Source organism: Vombatus ursinus, unplaced genomic scaffold, assembly GCF_900497805.2.
Source record: "Vombatus ursinus unplaced genomic scaffold, bare-nosed wombat genome assembly UNPS02009132.1, whole genome shotgun sequence".
Taxonomy (NCBI): Eukaryota; Metazoa; Chordata; class Mammalia; order Diprotodontia; family Vombatidae; genus Vombatus; species Vombatus ursinus.
Window position 1 is genome coordinate 10,331,963 of NW_020948910.1, and position 24,861 is coordinate 10,356,823.

The following is a 24,861-nucleotide window of genomic DNA, read 5'->3' on the forward strand; positions in this document are numbered from 1 at the left end:
GTCTGTGTTAGTGCGGGCACGTCCGCGGTGGGGCTGGAGCGCAGTAAATGGCGGCGAAGGGAGGCGGAGCGGCAGCCGCGCTCAGCCAGGCGCCCCCTGAAACTTTAGCTTAAAAGCCCCACAACTTTCTCCGGGGCGCACCCGCTCTTCGCTGGGGTTGACCCCGAAAGGGTGGGCGGAAGAGGAAGCTAGGCGGGAAGTCGAGTGGGGAGCAGCGAGGAGGGTGGTAGAGGGGGCGGCTCGAACCCGCGGCGAAGGCGGAGGCTCGGAGAGGTCGCCTTCGCCTTGCGGCGCCGCTGTAGGTGCCGGAGCGCGAGCCGGAGCCGCAGCCTGGGCCTTGCGCCTCCGAGCCGGCCCCGAATCGGGGCGAGAAGGAGCCTCTGTCCCAGAAGGTGGGAGCGCCGGCGGCGGCACGCGGAGCCTCCTCTTCTTCTCCAGCCCTGTTGCTTGTGTCCCGGCCGGCGGCGGGCGCGGCGGCGGGGAGAGAGGAGGGGAAGACCGGGGCTCGGGCCAGACCGGACCCGGTGTGCGTGCGTGCCTGCGTGCCTGCGAGTCGGGCTAGGGCGGCGGTGTAGGGGGGCTACCTGGCGCCCGGCCCACGCTCCTTCTCCCTGCGACTGAGTTCGAGGGGTTCCGGAGGGAAGCCGGGCCCGAGGCCCCGCCGCCCCGGGGTCGCGGGGCGGGGCGGCGGTGAGGAGCGAGGGAGGGGGTGGGGTGGGGAAGAAGATGGAGGGATTAACGCTGAGCGATGCGGAGCAGAAATACTACTCCGATCTCTTCTCCTACTGCGACATCGAGAGCACCAAGAAGGTAGCGTCCAACGGGCGGGTGGTGGAGCTGTTCCGGGCCGCGCAGCTCCCCAACGAGGTGGTCTTACAGGTGAGCGCGCCCTCTCCCCTCCCCCAAAGAGTCCTCCCGGAGTCGGATCCGCCGGGCCAGGGTGGGTGGCCGGGGAGGCCCCTGCAATCCGGGACCGCTGGCTCTCCTACCTGCCTGCCATAGGCAAGAGAAAAACGACGCCGTATCCATGCAAGGGCTGGGGTTCAGCAGATTGAAATTTTCTAACTCCCAGCGGGGGAAGGGGGACAGCAGGTGCCTGTGGGTGGTGTCATACTTTTAAGTGGGCAGAAGGAAGAGGTAAAGGTTAGTTTCATAGGAATAGTTTAGGAGCAGCAGTCTTATTAAACTTCAAAGTTTTCAAGTAATAGTACTCACTCTGTATTATCTATGTACATGTTTTGTCCCTGTTAAACTTCTCGAAGGCTGGGACGCCTGAATTTTTCTATCACCAGCGTTAAGCCCAGTGAGTGCCTGGTACCTACTATATGCTCAAATACTTGAGTCAAATTGAATTATAACTTGCTACCGTATGTGTTCTGCCAGTGAAAAGATTGCAGTAGAAAGAGTTACATAGTTATAATTTTGGGTGCAAGATGTCGGGTAGCTGGGAGAACAGAATTAAAGTTATTAGAACAGGTAGAAACTTAAGATTCTACTCTTACCCCGCCCCCCCCATCTCTTCCTTTTCCTATTAAAAGGTCCTTGAAGAGTTGAAAGAAAAGTAGATCAGTTTATATTTTGCATACATATTTGAAATGAAAAACATTTAATTATTTATGGAATTTTGCTCCTGAATTAACCCTATAAAGTAGGGTAACATTTGAACCCCTCAGATTCAAAAATATATTTCTTCATCTCTAGATTATGGACGTTTGGCTCATCTTGAAGCCACTGGTCAAAAATAGACATTGGTTTTAAAAGCTGGTTTTTTTTATCTCCTAGCTTTTAAGAAAAATAAGTATTCTGTTTGTAATGTGCTTTAGTGTTTACAATATCTATTTAATAAGATGCTTGACTAACTACTAGAAAGATCTTGCCTGAACAGGATATTTTTAATAGGTTTTAATCTTTCACTTTTAAAATATTGATCTAAACCAGTTCTTTGAATCACCAAGATTTAGATTAATACATATACAAGTATTGTATAGTAATGGGGCAAGAGTACTGGCATAGGAACTTGAAACTCTGACTTTCAGTTCCATCACTTCAGTTAATCTCTTTGAGTTTTGATTTCTGAAGTTGTAAAATGGAATTAACTAGTTTAGGTATTCCCATCTTCAAAATTCTTTTAATCTATGAAAACATACAGAAACATAGGAAATTCTAGCATCTCTGTTGGTCTAACAACTCCTTAGATAACCTGTGTAAGCTGTATTTCTCTGGAATAAGTCCTGTCTGTTTATCTTTTATAAGTTAAATTGCTTCATTTAACCTTGAAGCAAAAAGTTTAGTGGCCTGTGTATCAGATTTGGATCACAGCCAGAAATTAGAAGCTCATATCTTAATAGATAAAGTTGCCTTACTGTTTTGTTAAAAGTATAATACTGAACCATTTTCTGAATATAGATTTTTGGAATTAGACTTAATAGAGATCGTGTCTAAGCATGTTCATTAAAGGTATGGTTCTTTTTGTAGAAATTAGGTTATTTTAATGCATTCCTGGTATTGGGAGCTAGGATAGGAATTCTTAACCTAAAAAAACCTTTTTTTTTAAAAATCGTGTTCCTTTGGCAATTTGGTGAGGCCTTTGGACCCCTTCTTAAAAGAGTGATTTAAAATGCATAAAATAAAGTTTATAGAATTATAAAGGAATCCACTTATATCAAAGTACAGTTAAAAATACATAGAATTACAAAAGAATCCAATTATATTGAAATAGTTATCAAAATCTTGAAAAAAAAGTCACTCCTCATGTTAAGAATATTCCTGTTTTAGGGTTTATTGGGAAAAAGAAAAGCTGATGATAAATTTCTAGTCTGAGGGGACTTGGAGATAACCTGGGTTCTCAGATTTAGGCTATGTTTATAGGTACAATGAACTAATTACTCCTTTCTCTTAGAATTTGTTAGATCTCCCCATATTATTTTAAAATTTAACTATTATGAAATATATCTAATTCACTTGCCTTACTATGTGCTGCTAGGCTGTGGAAATAGAAGGAAAAAATTGAAATATCATCCTGTTCAGATTTGAAGGGCACTAGGGATTCGAAGAGTCAGAGGTGAGGAGTGGAAATGTTTGCAGCATGGGGAGATGCAGCCTGTGCAAAAGTTTGGAGGTGGGAGATGGAATGCTAAATTAGGGAACAGTTCTAGTTTGGCCAGAACATAGAGTGCATGGAGAATGTGAAATCAATCCTGAAGGCTTTTTTAGAGCCAGATTGTGAAGGACCTTAAATGCCAAACAGAGGAGCTTGTATTTTATCCTAGAAACAGTAGAGAACTACTAAGGCTTCTTGGGGGCAGCTAAGTGGTACAGTAGATAGGATAGATAGAATGGGCCTGGAGTCAGGAGAATCATCTTACTGATTTCAAATCTGACCTCAGACACTTACTAGCTTTGTGACCCTGGGCAAGTTACTTTACCCTGTTTTCCTCAGTTTCCTCATCTATAAAATGAGCTGGAGAAGGAAATGACAAACCACTCCAGTATCTTTGCCAAGAAAACCCCAAATGGGGTCATGAAGTCAGACACAACTGAAAAACAACAATGCTTCTTGAGCAAATGTGTGATATGATCAGATCTGTGCTTTAGGAGTATCAATTTGTCATCTTTGTGAAGGACTGTGGACTGGAGGAAGGAGAGACTGTCACATAGGAGACCAGTTAGGCTGTTGCAGTTGTCCAGGAGAAAGGTGGTAAGGGCTAGAACTAGGGTGATGACTGGCTGTATGAATGGAGAGACGGTATGGAGAGATATTTTGCACAAGTCGAATTGACAGTACTTGGTAACTGATTGGAAAAGAGTGGTGGAAAGAGTAGTAATGACCCTCAGCAGAAATAGAAATTTAGGAGAAAGGATAGATGGGGGATGGGGGAGGCTATGAGAGTGGAGATGAATTCAGTTTCAGAAATGTTGAATTTGAGATGTCTATGAGACATGCTAATGGAAGTGTCCAGCAGGTGTTGGAAAAGATACAGTAGTTATCTTTTTAAATAGTCATTGAACTGATGATGGCAGCTGCTTAGATTACCAAACTAGAGAGTGTAGAGAAAGAAGAGAGGTCAGGATAGAGATCTGGGGTGTGCCCACACATAGGAGATGTGGACAGGATGACCTCAGCAAAGGAGACAGAAGAAAGAGGCAGATAGATAGGAAGAAAATCAGGAGAGAGCAACAGCATAAAAACCTGGGGAAGAGAGATTATCCACAAGAACATTGTGGTAGAAAGTGTCAAATGCTGGTAGGAACTTTTTGTCTTTGTGTCCCTATTGTCTTGGGCTTAATAGGCACTTAATAAATGTTTGCTGAGTTGAACTATGGCAGTGTTTAGAAATAGTCGACCTATTTTTTATTGCCTTGAGTGAAGTGTAAAAATAAATAAATAACAGAAGCAGTCAGGATTGGCAACAAATTGTCAACAGTGTGGAAACTCCTTGAAGCAGTACTTTTATAATACTAAATGCTAAATAGCAAGCTGAGTGACTTGGAGGGAGCTTACTAAAAAATTGAGCTAATTCATAGCACATGAGGGAGCAATATATATATAAAATTTTTTTATTAATTTATTTTTAATTTTCAACTTTCACTTACATAGGATTTTTTTTTTTTTTTTTTGGTGAGGCGATCAATGTTAAGTGGCTTGCCCGGGGTCACACAGCTAGTTAAGTGTTAAGTGTCTGAGGCTGGAATTCAGGTCCTCCCGACTCCAAGGGCAGAGCTCTATTGACTACAGCACCTAGCTACCCTGTACATAGACTTTTGAGTTTTAAATTTTCTCCCTTTCCCTCTCCTTCCCCCTCCCCAAGATGTCAGGCAGTCTGATATAGACTCTACATATACATTCCTATTAAACATATTTTCACATTAATCGTATTGTAAAGAAGAATTGGAACCAATAGGAGGAACCACAAGAAAGACGAAACAAAACAAAACAGAAGAAAAAAAAGCAAATAGTATGCTTCCATCTGCATTCAAACATCATAGTTCATAGTTCTCTGAATGTGAATAGCATTTTCCATCGTGAGACTTTTGAAGATGTCTTAGATCCTTGCATTGCTGAGGAGAGCAAAATCTGATAAAGTTAGCCATCGTACAACGTGTTACTGTTATAACTGTTGTAACTGTTAGTACAGTGTTCTCCTGGTTCTGCTTATTTCACTCAGCATCAGTCCATACACGTCTCTCCAGGTTTTTCTGAGGCATGACACATAGTTTAAATGAATTTTGTTCATTGGAAGAAAGGCAGGGGGAATTTCAGCTTTGGAGGAATACCATCATTCCAAATCGAAAGCACATTGGAAAAGCTTCTATCTACCTAACCCCTACTTTCTAGCTTTTCATGTCTTCTGTCCAAATAATTTCAGTTAGTGATATATTAATGTCCAACTTATGGTTTGTTGGCAGTTATTATTGAATGCTGTGGGGGGGCTATAAGTGTACCTCTATGGTATAGTGGAGGAAAGAGAATGCTGGCCTAAGATCTTGGTCTAACTCTGTTGTTAAATAGATGTGTGATCTTTGGCACATCACTTAACCTCTCTCTATGCTTCAGTTTCCTCTGGGAAAGTTGGAGAGACAAGACTAGCACAGTGAAGCTAATACAGGGCAGCAAGTATATGCTAAAAGTGCAGTGGGAGTTCACAGAAGGAAAGGATCAATATAGACTGGTATAGTTAAAGAAGACATTCAAGAAATACTATTAGAGCTGGGCTGTGATGGGGTTAGGCAGAGAGGAGGAAATAGAGAGGAGAATAAGTAAAAACAGGAATGAGTAGGTTGGTCTAATTAGAGCAGAAGATACCTCTTTGAGAAAGGAATGGGAAATTAGGTTGGATAGGGCAAGATTAGAATAGTTGAAGTTGATTTGATAGACATAAAGAAAGCTTTATTGCTTCTTGAGTGCAGAAAAGTAAATAGTGAGAGTATTAAAAAGGGTAATTTAGCATTATTATATAGGATAGATTAGAGAATCTGGAAGACTAGGTAGGAGAATATAACTTAGTAAATTAAGCAAGGCTTGGACTATTGTGGGGGCAAATATGGGCATGATGAAGGATTTGGTATGGCTGTGCCAGGGGATGTAGGAATAGCATGAGTCAGCAGTGAGCTGAAGGTTTCAAGCTTTAGTGACTGGAAGAAGGATAATGACAATGAAAAGTGGAGAAGTTGAGGAAAACAGTTGGCTTGAGAGAGAAGATAATCAAGTAAATCAAGTTCAGTTTTAGATTTCATGAATTTTGAGGTCAAGGTGGGGCATTCTCATCAACATTCCATATGGAACCATATCTAAACTCCTTCAATAATAAAGCCTAGTCTACTCAACTTTCTAATAGTAACCTGACCCTCTATTCCCCTTATTAAACTTCTGTCTCTTTCACCAAGATACAAATCCTTCTTTTAGGTTTTTTTTTTAATGTACAGTATACAGCTTAACTCCTAACAGTCTTATTGCATCAGTAGTAACCCTCTCTCTTATCTTCTTTCTGTGTACCCTATTGTTAATAAACTCTCCTGTACTTTACCCATTTTCCCCATGTGCTGTTTCCTTCCACATCCTGATCTTGACCTGTTATAGTGGTGCCATTTGTCCTTGTATCGTGTTGGGCACATTTTTACTTTTTGGCTCTTCCTTTTCTAATCTCCATGAAAACCAACATCTTTCTGTTTGCTTTTGTAAATGTCAAAATTGGCAATATTATAGCTTATTTTGTATTGTTGTATTTCTGTCATCAAATGTAGACTGTAGTCTTTATTGCAAAAATCAAAATTAATACAACACTAGAAGAATAAAAATAAGAAAAAAGATATTGCATGTGATCAGAACAATTCCTACTTTATTTTAACAGTAATGTTGAAAATAGGAAATGGGTGGAATTGCAAGAACATCTGTACTGGTTATAACAATTTTGTACTGAAATTTAACCAAATAATTTTCAACGATGAAGAAACAGAAGAGCCTAGAAACTTTCTCAGCCAACAGACAGGTGATCTCTTGTCAAGCAGAGAGACTTGGGACAACACTAATTTAGGATAGAAACTCTTGATAAACTTCCGTTATGAATAATAATGCTGTAAGATTATGAGCAGCGTCATCTCTTAAAACATTGAGAAGCAGCTGAAAAAGAATGTTTAAAGGAAGTTTGGCAGAAAATCCATCCAAGGAAAGGCATCCCAAAGGCATTTAAGGATGAAGTTGGAAGGACAGCAACAAAAAATGGGAAAGATCTTTAAAATTTGTGTCATTCTTCATTCTGATGTTACAATCTTAGATGTGTTACTTAAGAAAGTGCAAATGATACTGAAAAAAAGATGAGAAAAACAGATGGACTGTGCCAGTGTAACATAGAGGAATTCTGTGCTGAAGGTGACATAATTTTGAAGGCATTGAAGGATGATAGTCTCCAAGTTATTGAAAAGAGAAGATACTAAAGGTCTGGAAAAAACTCAAGGCTTATTATCTCCCTTCCCTCCACTCCACCTCTCCCCTGCCCCCAAAAAAAGTGATCAAGAGACTTGGCTAACAACCCATATGTTTATTTTCCTATCTGTATACATTTGTGTGTGTGTGTGTATGTGTGAGAAAGAGAGAGAGAAACAGACAAAATAATCCACATACAATTTGAGTACATCCTCAATGAGGGTATTAGAAGAAAGCCAGCAGGCTTTCATAAGTGAACAAATACTTAGTCACATCTTGACAATCAAATAGTTGACTGAAAGATATAGAGACCATAAGCTCCCACTGTACTTTTTGTTTGTTGATTCTGAAAAAAAGCTTGATTTCATAGAACTGGTCTAAAAATTTTCCTCCTAAAAGTATGCCAAAATCATACTTTTAGAAACAGAACATTGTTTTTACCTGATTGTTAATATCTGGAACACTTAAAAAGGGACATCCAATGAACAAAGGTGTTGGCCCCTGAGGGGGAATTCCTTATAGATAAAGAGATCTTTCAAATGCACCTATTTCCATACTATTGTGCTTGTCCAGCCCTGGAACTTTTGAGTCTTCTAGAGGAGTTCCGTAAGTATTCAAGAGTTTGCCTTACTGTGCACATAGGAATAGCCAATTGTCTGAAGAATTAGTCTAGACTATGATACACTGTTTTATTAGACTTAGCCTGTCCATTAGTACATATACCTAAGAAAAATATAGAAGATGGACAGTAAGCCAGGCCTGGAACTAAATACAAGAAGGCAAGTGAAGTGGATTTGCTATGGAGGGTTGCAATTTTTTTTTAATGACTCCCACACTTCTCCCTGAAACAAAGTCTTCCCATTTTAAAAACTACCATTAGTCTTCTAGTGTTTCATTCTGTTTTCAGAATAGACCTGACTTTGTCCTGTGGATGCTAGCATATGGGCAACTGTTCTGAAACCTATATTCTTAGAGAGAATTGCCTGGATCACACAGTTGCTATATGTCAGAAGCAAGAGTAGAAACCAGGTCCTGTTTAAGACTGGCCCTCTGCACTGTGCCACACTTTGCTTCTCTGTATCTCTTTGTTTATGTGATTTACCTCCCCATTAGATGATGAACTCCCAAAGCGGATGGATTATATCTCATACATCTTTGTATTTTCCACAGTGCTTAGCATATAGGTATTCAGTAAATATTTGAATGAATGAAGGAAATCTCAATGAGGAATGTGGAGTTTTCATTTTGGAGATTTAAAACAAAAGTTTTAACTGTGCTTTTTGGTTTTTACATCACATTTCCAACTATTGTTTTTCCCTAGCTATATACATTTCTCTTGTGACAAAGATTAAAAACTTAAAGAAAAAAACAACCAAAGTTCTGCAAAGTCAACTGACATTACAACAAATGTGGCATTAAGTGCTTATAGTTCTCCACTTCTCTAAAGAAAGGAAGGTGTATTTTCTTGACTTTTTCTTGGGGTCAGGTTTTGTCCTTATAATTGTGCAACATTGTTTCATTTTATTTTGTCTATTAACCTTGTAGTGACTATATATAGTTTTCTTGTTCTCCTTACTGCTTACTTCATTCTATCAATCATACAAATCTTAATTTCTCTGAATTTCTCATATTTGTCTTAATATTCCTTTCCGTTTATGTACCATTATTTGTTTAATCATCAACTGATGGGTACCCACTTTGTTTCTAGTTCTTCGCTATTAAAAAAAGTGCTACTATGAATATTTTATTTTACATGGAACCTTTTCTTTTTGTCTTTGACATCCTTGGGTTATATGCTCAGCTGTGGTATCATTGGAAATTATCTTTCTCTTCTACCATCACCACCGGCCACTGAGCACATGCCAGCAAATGGCAAGTAAGCTCCAGAACTCCTGGAAGTCCTCCCCACAATGATTACCTGGATGGTAGCTGCCATTGTGCAGGTTAGCAACCCTTATGGAGATTTGATCTGCAGGACTCTGTACCAGCTAGAAGCCTACCTCTCCTTGTTATCCCCCGCCCCCAACAGTCCCAGCTACTGATTACTTAGAAAAGATAGTTCTTATTACCAAAGTCTTGATGTCATATGGTTCAATATCATTCATGTTGTTTTTATGTTGTTAGCCCAATTAGTCTGAGCTCCTTAGGAGCAGGGACAATTTTTTTGCCTTTTTTTTTTTTTTTTTTTAATCCCAGTACTTAGCAGTGCCTGGCACATAGTAGATACTTATTAAATGCTTGTTGGTTGACATTAGAAACAGTTTCGGAAATGACACTAAAGTATATACATCTTCATGTCCCATGTCCAAAACTGAATTTATCTTTCTCCCTTAACACTGTCTTTCCTCCCTCCCCCCTCCTCCAAATTCCTCATTACCGTTAAAGGCATTATTATTCCCCCCAGTTCCCAAGGCTCCAACCTATGGCTCTTTATTTTGTCATCCTCCATATCCAGTCTTTTGCTTAGGCCTATCAATTTTAACTTTGTAATATCTCTCACATATGATCCCTTTCCTTATTTGACATTGCCACCATCCTAATGCATGCCCTTATTACCTTACTTCTGGGCTATTTCAATAGTCTGCTTGTTGGTGTGCCTACCATGTCACTCAGTATACTCCAGTGGTTCCCTGTTCACCTCTCCAATCAAATATAAAATCATTTGGCATTCAAAGCCGTTTGTAATCTGTTCCTCTCCTACCTTTGCAGTCTTCTTACAACCTCTTCTCTCATATATGCAGACACTGGCCTCCTTGCAATTCCTTGAACAAAATATTCCATCTCTTGACTGAGCATTTTCATTGACTATCCTCCATGCTTAGAATTCTCTTCCTCCTGATTTCTATCTCCTGGGCTTCCTTTAGATCCCAGCTAAAATTCCATATTCTGTAGAGGCCTTTCCCAATTCTGCTTAATGCTAGTGTGTTCCTTCTGTTGACTGTTTCCAATTTAACATATATAGCCTATTTGTACATAGTTATTTTAAGCATGTCACTTCCACTGTTAGATTGTGAGATCCTTGTGGGGGAAGATGGGGCCCTGTCTTTTATTTTATATCCCTAGGGCTTAGCCCTGGCATAAATAAGGCACTTTTTTATTGACCTGTAGCTACAACCTTCATTTTTGTTAACTCCTCCATTAGAATAACAGTTCCTTGAGAGCAGGGACCATCTTATGTATTTGTATCCCAGGCATTTAGCACAGTACCTTCCATGTGCTAAGAGCTTAATAAATATATTTTCATTCATACATTTGGTCAAATTTTATGGATATTTTAATTCCAAATGGTTTTATAAAATCCACAGCTCCACAACACTTTATTAATAGGCACATTTTTTTGGAGCTCCTTCAACTTTTTGTGTCACTCTCCATTTGTAATATTTGACTATAGTTCTTATTTTTGCTTTATCTCTCCTTAATTGAGCGAATAGGACTGTGTCTCATAAAAAGAATTTGGGAGAGAGCTTTATCAATTACTAAAGATACTTTGTGCAGCATATGTATTAATTGCCCTTTTAAGTGATAGCGATAGCGATAGGGATAGGGATAGGAGCTAGACCTACGATTTCACTTGGTGAAGAGAACTCCCAGATGAGTTAATATCCTCTTCTGATCTAGGTAAGCACCATCACAACAACTTAAAAGTCTTTGAGAGTTTCCTAGAGCACTGAAATGTTAAGTAACTTGCCCACATCTAGTATGTGTTGGAGGTTGCCCTTCAAACATTTGATGGTAAATCCATATATACTTGGAGTTTCTTTTCTTTGGTAATTCTTACAGCTTTTTCAATTTAATTTCCTATGATTGGGTCATACAAGATCTCTTTCTGTTTTTATTGAAGTGAGTATTTTATACTTTTGTTGGTAATCAGCCATTTCCTTGAAGGTCTTGGCTTTCTTTTATGTAATTGTATATAGTAGGTTCCAATAATTACTTTCTTTTCCCTGTCTTGTAAGAAAGTTGCTATTTTATTTTCTTTTTTTTTAAATTTTGGTAATTAGATTTTCATCTAGTTGATCAGGTTGGCTGAACGATTTAATTTCTTTGGTTACCATTTTCAAAATATTAGTTTTTAGTTTTGTTAATCATTTCCATGTTTCATTTTCCATTTTTAACTATTTTGGAGATACAGATTTAGTTCAGACTAAATTAAATCCTAGCTTTTATTGCATGACCTTAAAGCAAGCTATTTAATCTCTTTGGGTCTCGGTTTCATCACTTTTAATGTGAGGAATTTAGATTATATAATTTCTTATGTTTCTTCTTGATTTAAATCCTTATTGTTCCTTTGAACTGCTTATTTAACAGTACCATACAGTTTAGCCTTTGTTTTGTGTATATTCTTCCTGAGGAGTTTGAGTTTTTCAAAGTCGTGGACCATGTCTTATATTACTTTTGTATCCCCCACAATATCTTATGAAAATGTTTGAGTTCTATGAGAGTTAGTATGGAGATAAAAGATAGAAGCCCTAAAGTGATATAAGTAGTCCTATACATATACTTACTTTAATACTCTGGATCCATTTTTTTCATATGTATGGGTAGTTTTTCCCATGCAGATCCAGCTTCTCATGTCATTTCATCTTATTCAGTTCTTCATGTCTACTGTTAATCTCTCGCAGATTACCTATCAGATTTACTTTGAGACTTTTCTTCAATTTTTTAAATATTTAATGGGTAACATTGTAGTTTTTAGGCTAATAACTCTTTGCCTTTGATTCTCATTATGTGACTGGCACATCCATTTCTTGCCATACATGTCTTCAGTGATGTCTTTTATATACATTTCTCACATGCAAATCACAATTGTAACATACTATAGCTAACACCCATTTTAATCTTTCCGTTGCCCTTTGGGTTCTTAGTAATTTTGATTCTTCCAATGTAATGTTTTATAATTGTATAGTCCTATATACAACATTACCCATAAAACCTTGTATAAAAGAAATGGGCTTTTATGGAAGTGAGGAAGTTGAAATCATTGAAAGACATATTTATGTATAGATTAACCTAGATATTACATATATATAGATTTTATTTATACCTCTAAGTATGCTCTACACACACACACACAAATGTTAGCTATTATTATCATTGTCATTTCGAAGGCTTGGAAATAAAGTCCATGAAAAGAATAGTGTCAAGGGAGGTGAACAACCAGTTTTCTAAGGAAGATATCTAAGCTATCAATAGCCTTATGAAAAAATACTCCAAGTCACTAATATTTATAGAAGTGTAAATTAAAAAGGACCTTTGCAGTTTTTCTTCATACCTATCAGATTGGCAAAGTTAATTCAAAAAGGAAAATGATAAATGTTGAAGGGGAAGTGGGAAAATGGACACATTGATGTATTGCTGATAGAACTGTGAACTTGTCCAGCAGTTCTGGAAAGCAAATTGAAATTTTGCCCCAAAAGTTCAAACTATGCCATACCCTTTGGCTCAACAGTGCCGTTACTAGGTTTATATCCCAAGGAAAGCAGAGAAAGAAGAAATGGACCCGTATGTGTCAAGATATATATCAGCTCTTTTTTGTTGTAGCAGAGAACTAGAAACTAAGAGAGTACCTTCATTAGTTGCAGAATGGCTGAACAAATTAAATTACCTAAATGTGATAGAATACTATCCTGCTTTAAGAAATGATAAAGGAGAGGGTTTCAGAGAAACTGCAAAAATTTTTATGAACTGATGCAGTGAAGTGAGCAGAACCACAAGAACAATTTATACAATAACAACTTTGTAAAGACAAGCAACTTGGAAAGATGTAAGAATTGATCAACATAGTGACCAGCTAGGATCCCAGAGTATTGATGATGAAGCGTGCCATTCTCCTCCTTACAGAGAGATGATAGAATCAGAATCTAGATTGTGACATAGACTTTTGGGAAATGATATATGTAGAATTTTCTTTTTTTGCTTAACTATGCTTATTTGTTATGAGTTTAACCCCGGGGGACAGGTTCCTGGGAGGGGGATAAAATCAGTTTTTGTAAATTGAAAAACTAAATTATAAAAGGAAAAAAAATCTATGGTAGAGACAACATGGTGGCAGCACCGTGGATAGAGCAGGGAGCCTTGCGTCAGGAAGACCTGTGTTCAAATCTTGCCTCAGACATTTAACTATGTGACGCTGGGCGTGTCACTTAACTGCTTTCTGCCTCAGTTTCCTCACCTGTAAAATGGGGGTAATAATAGCACCTACCTCATAGAGTTGTTGTGAGGACTAAATGAGATAGTATTTGTAAAGCATTTATCATAATGCTTGGCACATAGTATGCACTTAACAATACACTTCCTTTATTTCATGATGATGTTCTTTATATGCCGTTAGGCACTGTATTTATATAGTATTCAGTTTAGCAGTATATTAATAAATTCTTAAATAGCATCTTCAAGTCCATATTTTGTTTTTATACTTTATAAGTCACTAAATAGACACAGAATGAATTTATATTCTCTTTACTTTAGTCATCTGTCTGACCCTAAAAATGTGGTCTGATATAGAAAATCTGTGAAAGCCTGCCTAGTTCTTTCATACATGGCTATCTTCATGCCTTTGTGTACTAGCTGCCCCCATAAATTTACCTCTTCCTCTTAAAATCCCCCTTTTTCAAGTCTTAAATCAAATATCACTTCTTGCAGGAGACCTTTTTTGGAAGCTACCTCCTTCCCTTTTCCCCTCTCCGAGCTGCAAGTGCCTCCCTCCTCAAATTATCTTGTATTTCTTTTTTTATACTTGTCTTTATATGTGCATGTGTTATCCCTCCCTATAGAAGATAAAACTCTCTGAGGACAGAGACTGTTCTAAATTTCTCCTTGTATCCCTAGCACATAGTGAGCCCTTAATAAACTGACCTTGAAATTCATCTAATCTAAACTTCCCATGTTACTGATGAGGAAACTGAAACCCAGGTGGGTTAGGACACATATGTATAAGTGACATATCTCAGTTTAAACCCAAGTCCTTTGACTCCATATCCAGTGTTGTTCATATCACACTAGCTCTCTTTTCACCATATTATGACCGTCACATTTTTCTACGAGAGAAATGTGAATGTTACAGGAGGATCTAACTGTTATTTTATTTCAGATGAAAACATCTTTTTTGGTATTTTGATATAGGTGGATATATTCTCTAATGTCAATATCTGTCAGAGTACATAGAAAGTTATACTCTGCATACTGCAGAGTATAAAAAACCTCTTATTTCATCTGTGTAGAACTCTTTAGTATAGAAATTCCCTCCAATAGTGTACATAGGCCTCTGGTCTGTAACTTATAGTCTTAGAAGTCTGGAATTTATAACCTAAAGTTATCTGGGTCACTGACTACTGAAGTGACTTGCCTAGGTTCCCAGCGGTAGTGGATATCAGAGGCAGGACTTGAGCCTAAGTTTTCCTGATTTCCATAACCATTCTATCCATTCTGCAGTGCTGCCTCTACCTGTTTGTGAGTATTTAGGGATGTGGTCCTTCATGGCTGTACCCTCCTCACTGTACCATCATCTCATCCTCATCTCTATCTTATCCATAAGGATAGCATGTGAAACTGTCAAATTCTTTGTTAAAATCTGGGTATCCTCTTGTCTGTGGCATTTCCCTGATAGATTAGTCTGGTGAACACTTTTCTTTCCTCCTTTTTTTTAAAAAAAAAAAAAGAGATAGATAATCGTGCATGGACTTGGAGTCAGGAAAATCTGGGTTTGAATCCTAGAACTGACCAGCTGTGTGACTGAGGGCAAGTCACTTACCCTCTCGCACTTAAGCTTCCTCATCAGCAAAATTAAGATAATAGAACCTTACTCATATGGGTGCTATGAAGATCAAAGGAGATAATATAGGGAAAGCAATTTGTAGACTTTATTCAAACATAAACACTAACTCTTACTATTGATGAGCGATGATTCTTTTTTTTAATATTTCATTTTTTTCCAGTTACATATAAAAACAATTTTTAACATTTTTAAAATTTTGAGTTCCAAATTCCCTCCTTCCCTTTCCCCCTCATTGAGAAGGCAAGCAATTTGATATAGGTTGTACATGTACAGTCATGCAAAATATATTTCCGTGTTAGTCATGTTGTGAAAGAAAACACAGACCAAAAAAAAACCACCTAAGAAAAATAAAGAAAGTAAAAAATGCTTTCCTTTGCATTCAGACTATCAGTTCTTTCTCTGGAGGTGGATAGCATTTTTCTTTTTTTTTTCTATTGTTGTTGTTGTTGTTTTGTTTTTTTGTTTTTTGATGAGGCAATTGGGATTAAGTGACTTGCCCAGGGTCACACAGCTAGTAACTGTTAAGTGTCTGAGGCCAGATTCGAACTCAGGTACTCCTGACTCCAGGGCCGCTGCTCTATTCACTATGCCACCTAGCTGCCCCAGCGTTTTTCAACATAAGTCTTTTGGAATTGTCTTGGATCATTGTATTGCTGAGAATACCTAAGTTATTCACAGTTGATCATTATACAATATTGCTTTTACTGTACACACTATTCTCCTGCTTCTGCTCACTTTCTATCAGTTCATGTAAGCCTTTTTCAGGTTTTTCTGAAAGCATTCTGCTTGTCATTTCTTGTGGCACAATAGTATTGTATCACAGTCATATACCATAACTTATTTAGCCATTCCCCATTCAGTTTCTACTTCTTTGCTACCAAAAAAGAATTGCTATAAATATTTTTGTACATATAGGTCCTTTTCCTTTTTTTTTTTAATTTCTTTGGGGTTCAGACCTAACAGTGGTACTACTAGATAAAAGGGTATGCAGAGTTTTATAGCCCTTTTAGAACTGATCTAACTTTTTTTCCCATACCTTTATGGAAATGAGTAAGCATCAGATAAATTATGCAAGAAAGGACAGTAATATTGCCTTATCTGGCTACCTTTTTTTCTTGATCCTTCCCAGGCAAGGCTTCCTTTCTCTGGTATATTTAGATTGCTTCAAAATCTGTTTTCGTTAGCTAGTTGCATGTCTGTTCGTACTGAGCAATCAAGGATTGTAATTATTTATCTTATCCATGGATAAATATGACCTCATTACTAAATGTACTTCTCACATCTTCTAAATAGACACTTACTAGATGTGACCTTGATCAGCTCACTTAACTACCATCTGCCTCAGTTTCTTCAGTTGTGAAATAAGAAAAATAATAGTACCTCACATGATGGTGGTGAGGATCAAATGAGATAATATTTGTAAACCACTTAATACAGTGTCTTCTATATAGCAGACACCTAATGTTCCCTCTCCTGCTCATCTAGTTTTACTTAAAATTTTAAAATTATGTAGATACAACTAAACAAAATTATCCCAAGTACATTTAAAGATAAAAATGAAGAAGAAAGAAACAAAAAAAGGAAAAGATTTGTAAGGCTTTTTGTGACAAAGTTTTGTTTTTTGTTTTTACTGTCAAGGGTGAATAGAACTAATACTCTTTTTGCATTATATTTCTGGGTGTGCTACTGGAAGAGGTAGGGGTAACGTTGAAGAGAAAGGGGATCATAGGGGCACTGGGACTGGTCCAAATATATGTGGGAGGGAGAGGGAGCAGGTAACTGTGCTGGAGGTTATACAATTTTGAGGGAATGATTCTGAGAGAATATAAAAGGGCGAGAGATGCTAAAGGCTTTTAAAAAAATCTCAAACCATAATACTTTTTTTTTTCTTTTTTTGGCTAGGCAGTGGGGTTAAGTGACTTGCCCAGAGTCACACAGCTAGTAAGTGTTATGTGTCTGAAGTTAGTTTTGAACTCAGGTCTTCCTGAATCCAGGATCAGTGCTCTATCCACTGCACCACCTAGCTGCCCCATAATACTTTAAATTGGTGATTTCTGACCCATAGTCATATTTTCATGGTTATATACATTTTTTGAGAATACATATAAATCAAAGACATCTTAGTGACGGTAACAGAAGGGAACATGTAGGCTTTTGCAAGCAGTATTCCATGTCTTTGCAATCTCACAATTGACTGAAAAGTGTACTGGTGACAAAATTCCACTCTAATCATTTGCTATCTATTTTTTTTTATAAATTGATTTGGTGGAGAAAAGTAACTTTTAAGGCTTTCTCCCAGCAAGGTATCTCGTGTGTGTGTGTGTGTGTGTGTATACATATATATGTATTTCAACAGTTTGACTCTCTGATTATTAAAGAAAAAAAGGTACAATGTATGGTTTCAAGTTGTAGAATACTAAAGTCTCTGAAGAACTAAGGTTAAGACTCACCCAAATAGCAATAGCAAGATTCAAAGTGTGCAATGAGTGGTCTGCAAAACATTACAGACAAGGAATTGTGCAGAAAAAGTGGTGTTCACGATGTCATCAAGGAAACGTATTACTGGGGGAAAACGATGAGCCAGTCTCATAGCGAGAGCAAGAGACAACTGATGGACAGCTCATGTGTATCTTGGTATCCATGCAATTTCAAAACACTACAAGAAAGGCCTGTAACGTTTTTTGGGCGAATTCACGAGAGGGACATCAGTACTCTCATTTACGTGGTCTTCCACCAAGTTCTAGTTAAAGCAGTAATATAAAGTACAGAGAACTTGTTCTTTTTTTTGTCTTTAGTGTAGACAGGATTAGTTGAAATTATTCCTTAACTGTTTTCTGTATGGTGGCTAGCAAATCTTATGGTACACATGATTGCTATTGACCTGTCAAACCAATGTTTGTGATTGGTGAGTAGTAGCAGATTTTATAAGAACAGTATCACACATAGATCCTACTGCACTTTCAGAGGGGTTTATTGCATTTATAGTGGTGTTTGGTTATAATGTGTTAGTGATGTTAATTTAACAGTAAATAAAATATGTAACTACTAGTTGTGAGACATTATAGATTCAAAGACAAAAACTTGCGTGTAAGCAGCTTACATTTTTTTGGAGAAGGATACAACATGTACACAAATATATTACAAGGTAATTTGAGGAGAGAGAACCTTAACCACTGGAGCTGGAAGGAGCCTTAGAGATCATCTAGGCCAAACCCTTCACTTTACAGAGTAGAAAACTGAGTCTCAGAAAGGTGAAGGATTTCTGTATCTAGCTCCATCTTTCTATCTTAACCCAGCTCTTATCTTAGGAATATATATATATATATATAAATTTTATTATATTAGGTATAATATTATATTTTATATATAATAAATATATATTAATATATATTAAAACCAAAACAAAACATTGATGTATTTTGTTTCTGACATGAGACTGCTTTACAAAGTATATTCCTGGGAAAAAAGTCAAGGATATTAATGGGTGGATACCCATTAACCCATTAGGTCTACTCAAATATCCTAGTTTCCAGTTTATAAATTTCACCTCCTAAGACCTATATCTTTACTTCACCAGTCATCCACATGTGTGGGTCTTACTTTAGATCTCACTCAACTCATAATTTTGCCACTAACATGAATTCTGAAATTTGCCTTTCTGATCCTGTCCTTCCAGTTGTCCTCATTTCTTCCTAAACCTATTTTTTCCTCATCTCCTCAACCACTAGTCCCTCTACACCTCCCTATTCTACAAGTCCTTTACCACCCCTGCTCTGGCTTCACTTTTTTTCCTTCATAGTCTTGGCCCTATAAAAGTTCAGTGCAATTATATATTCTCATGTACTCTTGAATCCCTTGTCCTATCACCACACATCTGTTGCCAGACCTTGAAGATAGATAATACCATCTTCCTTTTCTTCTTTTCATATGTTGCTGAATGCTGCTGGAAAGAAAAAAATCAAACAGGAGTCTACTAGTCTCAACACAGTTATCCTTATATTCTTCCCTACATTATAGCAACAAAGATCTGCTTATGTAGACAGAGATTATAGGTTATATAGATAGAAACTATAGGTTATTTTGATGGAGATGTAGTATCCTCAAAGAAAAGAGGTTGTTGAGTGATGATGGCAAAGAAAAGATCTGAGATTGTCAAGGAGAGGAGCAAAGAGTACCCTTGTTCCTCCTGGGCCAAAGTGTTTGGAAATATGACAGGAACATCCTGTACTAGAGAGGGTTTAGTTTTTGGACAGGATTACTAAACTAATAGATGGAGGAAAGTACTATAGATATAGTTTTACCTAGATTTTAGCAAAGCTTTTTGATACTATTCTTGTGGAGAAGATGAAGAGATGTGGGTTGGGCAATTGTAGATGGATTTAAACTAGTTGAATGTGGGACTCAAAGACTACTAATGATTCAGTGTCAGTACAAGAAGAAGGTATGCAGTGGAGTTCTTCAAAGATCTGTGCTTGTCCCTCTGCAGTTTAACATTTTTATCAGTGACTTGAATAAAAAGCACAGATAGTATTCTCATATTTGCACAGGACACAAAACTCAGAGGGATAGGTGACATATTGGATGATACAATCTAAAAAACCTTGATAGGTTAGAACATTGAATCTACTAAGATGAGATTCAGTAGGAATGATTTTAAAGTCTTACACTTGAATACAAAAAGTCAGTGTCATAGGTGTATGATGTAGAAAATAGAAAACATTGCTAGAAAGAAATTATGTAAAAAATTTGGGGATTTTAGGGCAGGCTTAATAAGAGTGCAGAAATAGGAAGTTGATAGTCCTATTGTGTCCTTTGCAAATCAGACCACTTCTGGAGTATTTGTGTTCAGTTCTGGGTGCAGTGGTTTAAGAACATTGATAAGCTGGAGAGTGTTCAGAGTAGTGAATAAACAATTGTCCTGGAGCCTAACTGAATTCATACTGTACACTATTTCCTTTGCTTCATTCCAATATTGTGAAGCATGGTGCACACCAAAGAGATATTCCAGATATGTAATGTATTCTCAGCTCTTTGTTGTACTTGGTGGTAAAAAGCCTGGTGTTTGAAGCCCTGACAGGGCCCTGGAGAGGCCTGACATCTGGGTATTTGATAATTATGAAGAGCTGTAGTTGGGATACTTTTTAAAATAGTTTGACAGTAGTTATCTTTATTAGTAGTAGTAACAGATTTAAAGGTGAAGAAGTCTCCAGCCTCAATCCCTCGGAGGCAGTAAGTCTGGAACCTTACTCTTCCAGTCCAGGAGTGACAAAGGGGGGAGCAGAAGGTCTTGGTCCAGGAATTTTATGTCAGCAATGAGCCCCACCTCTCTGAGGCATTGTTAAATTACATTGGTCAGGGCCTCCTTATATGGGTTATTGTTGATCTCCAATGAGCTTTGTTCTTGCTTCTGAGTCTTTAAATGTCTAAAAACAACCTTTTAATCTTTTGTTCTGGTTTGGCTTGAGCCCCAAAGCAGAGACTTTGATGTGTGCGGAAAACTTGTAGACATCTGAAGTCCAGATTTAAGTGAAACTTGTTTGTTTTGTTTTATTTTTTGTTTTTGGTGAGGTAATCTAGGGTTAAGTGACTTGCCCAGGGTCACACAGTTACTAAGTGTTAAGTGTCTGAGGTCATATTTGAACTCAAGTCCTCCTGACTCCATAGCTGGAGCTCTATCCACTGCACCACCTAGCTGCCCGTTAAGTAAAACTTGTAATGAAGTTCTTTGATGGGCCAAAAGTTCACTTGCATATTCCTTTGTTTTGGTGGTTAATAACAAAGCTGTTAATTATATGGAAACTTGAAGGAACTTTTGATTTTACCATAAATTAAGTTCTTGATCCAGTATTTGGGAGAAATTTTTAGATAGTGTCTAGCTTTTTAAGTTTTCTGATTCTTCACTGCCAATAGTCATAAAATCTTAAGTTTTACTTAAACAGCACTTGGAAAAAAAGGACTGAGTAAAAAGATGTCATTTTTCTTAATAAAAATATGAGAAGATTTCTGGTCATAATTATTACTAAGCTGAAAGTTTGTAAAATCTGAGGAAACAGTTTATGGTATCTAGCTTCCTTTTTCATTATGGCAGATTTTTAGTAGGATCGTAGATTTAGACATTTAGAGACAGGGACCTTAGAAGTAATCTTATCCAACAACCTCATTTTACACATGAGGAGACAGGCCCAAGGGGGTTAAATGACTTGCTGAAGGTCACACAGGAAGTAAGTAACAGAGCCAGGATTCAAAATAATCATCACTACAGAATTAGAGCTTATTTCATTACACCACTGAATTACATTTTTAAATTTGATTCAGTAGTTATGGATACAAATGAGTTACTCTAACAAATTATATTTTAAGATAATAAAGTTGCTTTGGGTATTGGAGAGAAACTAGAGGGGATTTTGTTTTGTTTTGGTGGAGTAAAAGACATGCATTCTTTTTTTGTCTTCTTTGTTAGGCAGATTATAATCAGCTTCCTATCAAATAATTGTTTTTTAGTGTGAGCAGTTAAAACAAAAATCTGTCCTACTGTTTTTCTAGACTAATAGGAAAATAGAATTCTTTCTCTGAGAGTTCATAATGAATAGCATAGGAATTTGATTTTTAAAAAAGTTGTTTTCTTTTTTACCTTCTCGTAACTTAGCAAAGGTAAATGAGTGTTTCTGAGCAAAACCTAACTGTATTTTTCAACAAGTACCTTAGATCTAACTTGATTCTGTAAATATTCTAAATAATATCTTTTGGGGAACTTTTGGCCAGATTTATTAAGACTATAGTGGTAGATGAGAGTTTTCATTATAAGAAAAAAAAAGTTGGAAAATTGTTTTGTATTGTGGAGATCAGTTTTATTACATTATTCTTCATTTCTCCCTATTTTAGAAATTTTGAATAGGATAACTTTGTCCTTTTGGAGGGAAGGGGGTTTGTGATTTCAAAATTTCAGGTAGGAGCCTATAGACTGTGACACCCATGCAGTAAATAGTTTTGGAATAATGTGGGCAAGGTCAGTCTTAGTTAGGAAAATTGTGAAATAAGCTTCTCAGTTTATTACAGCTCAGCATCTGTGATACTTTAGGAAATACTGTGCCAAACAGTATGGGGGTGGGAGAGGGTTATAACAGTTGCCACCCACGGGTCTCTCACTCCATCAAGAAGTTGCTGTGGTATGAGGTGGCCAGGCTAAGCAGTGATGTAGCCTGGGAAACCCTGGGAACATTCTCTAGGGCCTTGGACTCCTAGCAACTTATTGAACTCTTAGTGGGGGAGGGCCTCAGAGCAGACTTCCTTCACTAGCTTTTCTTATACAACGCTGGTGTTTCCCAGGGCTGGCCTCATATGTTAAGTGGTAGAATACTCAAAAATATCTATTTACTGCCTATTATTCCATTATTTTAAATTCATTTCTTCAAATATAGAAGACTTTAAGATGTAAATATGATGTAGACAACACACCAGAATAGGGGCATAGATAAAGCAATGCATTTTATGTTAGTGCAATCAGTCAAAGACTTTCTGTTGAGCTTTATGGTGTGCTTGAAAATTAAGTTTACATTATGCCAGTTAGATTCATCTCATGAAAATTTAATGCCTTAGAAACGTGAAAAAAAATGTAATGGAGCTAGCTTGATACAATTAGATAGAAATAGCAGGATATATGAGGTAGAAGCATTTTCACTTTTTGAAAAGAACATATCTAGGAACATGTACTAACACCTCAAGAAGAATTTGTGAATAAGGTAAAAACATAATAGCTTAATTATATATCCTATCTTTAGTCATTAAATTCTTCTTGTGTTATCCTCTTCCTTTCTTTACCCTTGAATTAATGTTCCATTGCCTCTTTTTTTTTTTAATTTCTGTTTCCTAACTTTTCTTTAGTTGCCTTTTCTGTTATGGCAGACAAGTATATATGCCTTTTAATGGCAGAAACAGGAACTTCTGGCCCTCTGCAGATTTTCTTTAAAAATGAAGTATTCACAGGCACTTACTTCTTGTAAATGTCTGCTGCTAGAAGACTTTTTCTTTTCAGATCCTACCTTGATACTGACACTTGCATTTTTATAGTTCTAGGCAAATATCATTTAACTTCAAATTTTATTTCACCAGCACTATCCTTTTTTATGAAACTAGATATGATATGATATATGACATTTGGGGGTGGAGAAGAGTAGATGATTATGGAATTTCAGGAAGAGACAGTACAAATTAACTAGTCATTATAAAAACAGAGGCTCCACCCGAGAAACAAAATTAAAAACCTCCTTCATATCAATATCCTCCTGGCCACCAAAAACAAGCTGTGACCCTACCTCCTGCTACTGAATTCACCTGAGGGATTTCCATATGAGAAGTATCATTTTCAGAGACAATGTTCTCAAAATTTTGGGACCAGTTTAATATATGAGCTTTTTCATATTTGATACTCTTTCTTATCATCTAGCAGTCATAGGACTATTCCCATTCTTTTAATCCCCGTGATTCAGAACACTTCTGCTTAATCTAAAGACTTCCCCCCTGCTATTCTCATCCCTATCTAGTTCTGTGCTCTGTCTCTAGTTTTTATATTCCTGTGCCTTCTAGGACTTTCCTTTTATCCTTTGAAACTCCTAGTGTGTTGTTAACAAATTCCCTGCCATTCTTGATTGCCTAAACTCCTTCCTTCTTTTGGTGTTCATAGAAATGTGGTATTCTGAAGATACCTCATTCCTTAACGTGCTCTCCAGTCATGGCTACTTTTTGTCTTTTTGTTCCTGAACACACAGGGCTGGGAGAGGAATCGACATACCTCTCGTTCATCAGCACTGTAACTTACAGAACTTTGCTCTGCCACTATCTATCACTCAGTAACCTCTTCTCCTTTGGAGAATACACTATCCTGTTATTTCACTTTGACCAAATCCTTGTTACTGTGTATGGTAAACTCCAAGTCACTTTCTTTTTTTCTTAACTTAGTTCATTACTTGCTTACAGTCTTCCTCTCTACTACAATCTCTGCCCATCCTTAGTGATTTTGATATATACCTTGATGTACTTTGAAACACCCTGGCCTCCCAGTTTATCAAGTCTCCTCAATTGCCATGATCTCTGTATTGTACTTGTTTATTTGGAAAGAAAGATGCTTTTCAGCATGCCTTTATTTTAATTTGTTTTGTTTTTGATTTTTATTATGAATTTAGCAAATAAGCAACAAACATGGACTTCCTTATACAAAGAACAAAAAAAAAGGATTGCATGTGACTCTGTGAATCTCTATTATTTACAACTTAATAGAAAAAAAGTTAGGTGGTGTATTGAATAGAGTGCTAAACCTGTATTCAGGAAGATTGGAGTTCAGATCCACCCTCACTCAGATATAATATATAATATAATGTCTTAATAGCTATGTGATCCTGGGCAAGTCACTCAGCTTCTCTCAGGCTCAGTTTCCTCATCTGGGATAATATATTATCACCCAGGGTTATGAGGATAGAATGACATAATTTATACTTTAGAAATATTAAAGCTAGTTATTTTTATTATGTTATTATTATTTAACATGGTAGTGCTATCACAGCCCTGCTTTTTAGTGTCCTCTTCTGCGTATTTAAATTGTTTTTAAAATTCTGAACCTAAATACTAAAAATAACATTTCTATACATAGAGCAGAACGTAAGAGGATTCTATA

At 37.3% G+C, this 24,861-nt stretch overlaps 1 protein-coding gene across 6 annotated transcripts in view; it reads left to right on the top strand.

The window, feature by feature from the left end:
• The first annotated feature begins 711 nt into the window (after nt 1-711).
• REPS1 (RALBP1 associated Eps domain containing 1) overlaps nt 712-24,861 on the top strand; it is an 89,365-nt gene continuing 65,215 nt past the window's right edge. For all 6 annotated transcript variants that reach the window (XM_027850680.1, XM_027850681.1, XM_027850682.1 and 3 more), the window contains exon 1: nt 712-879. In XM_027850680.1, the coding sequence (XP_027706481.1) occupies nt 727-879 (153 nt within the window). In that variant the 5' untranslated portion in view covers nt 712-726. The remainder of the gene's footprint in view (nt 880-24,861) is intronic.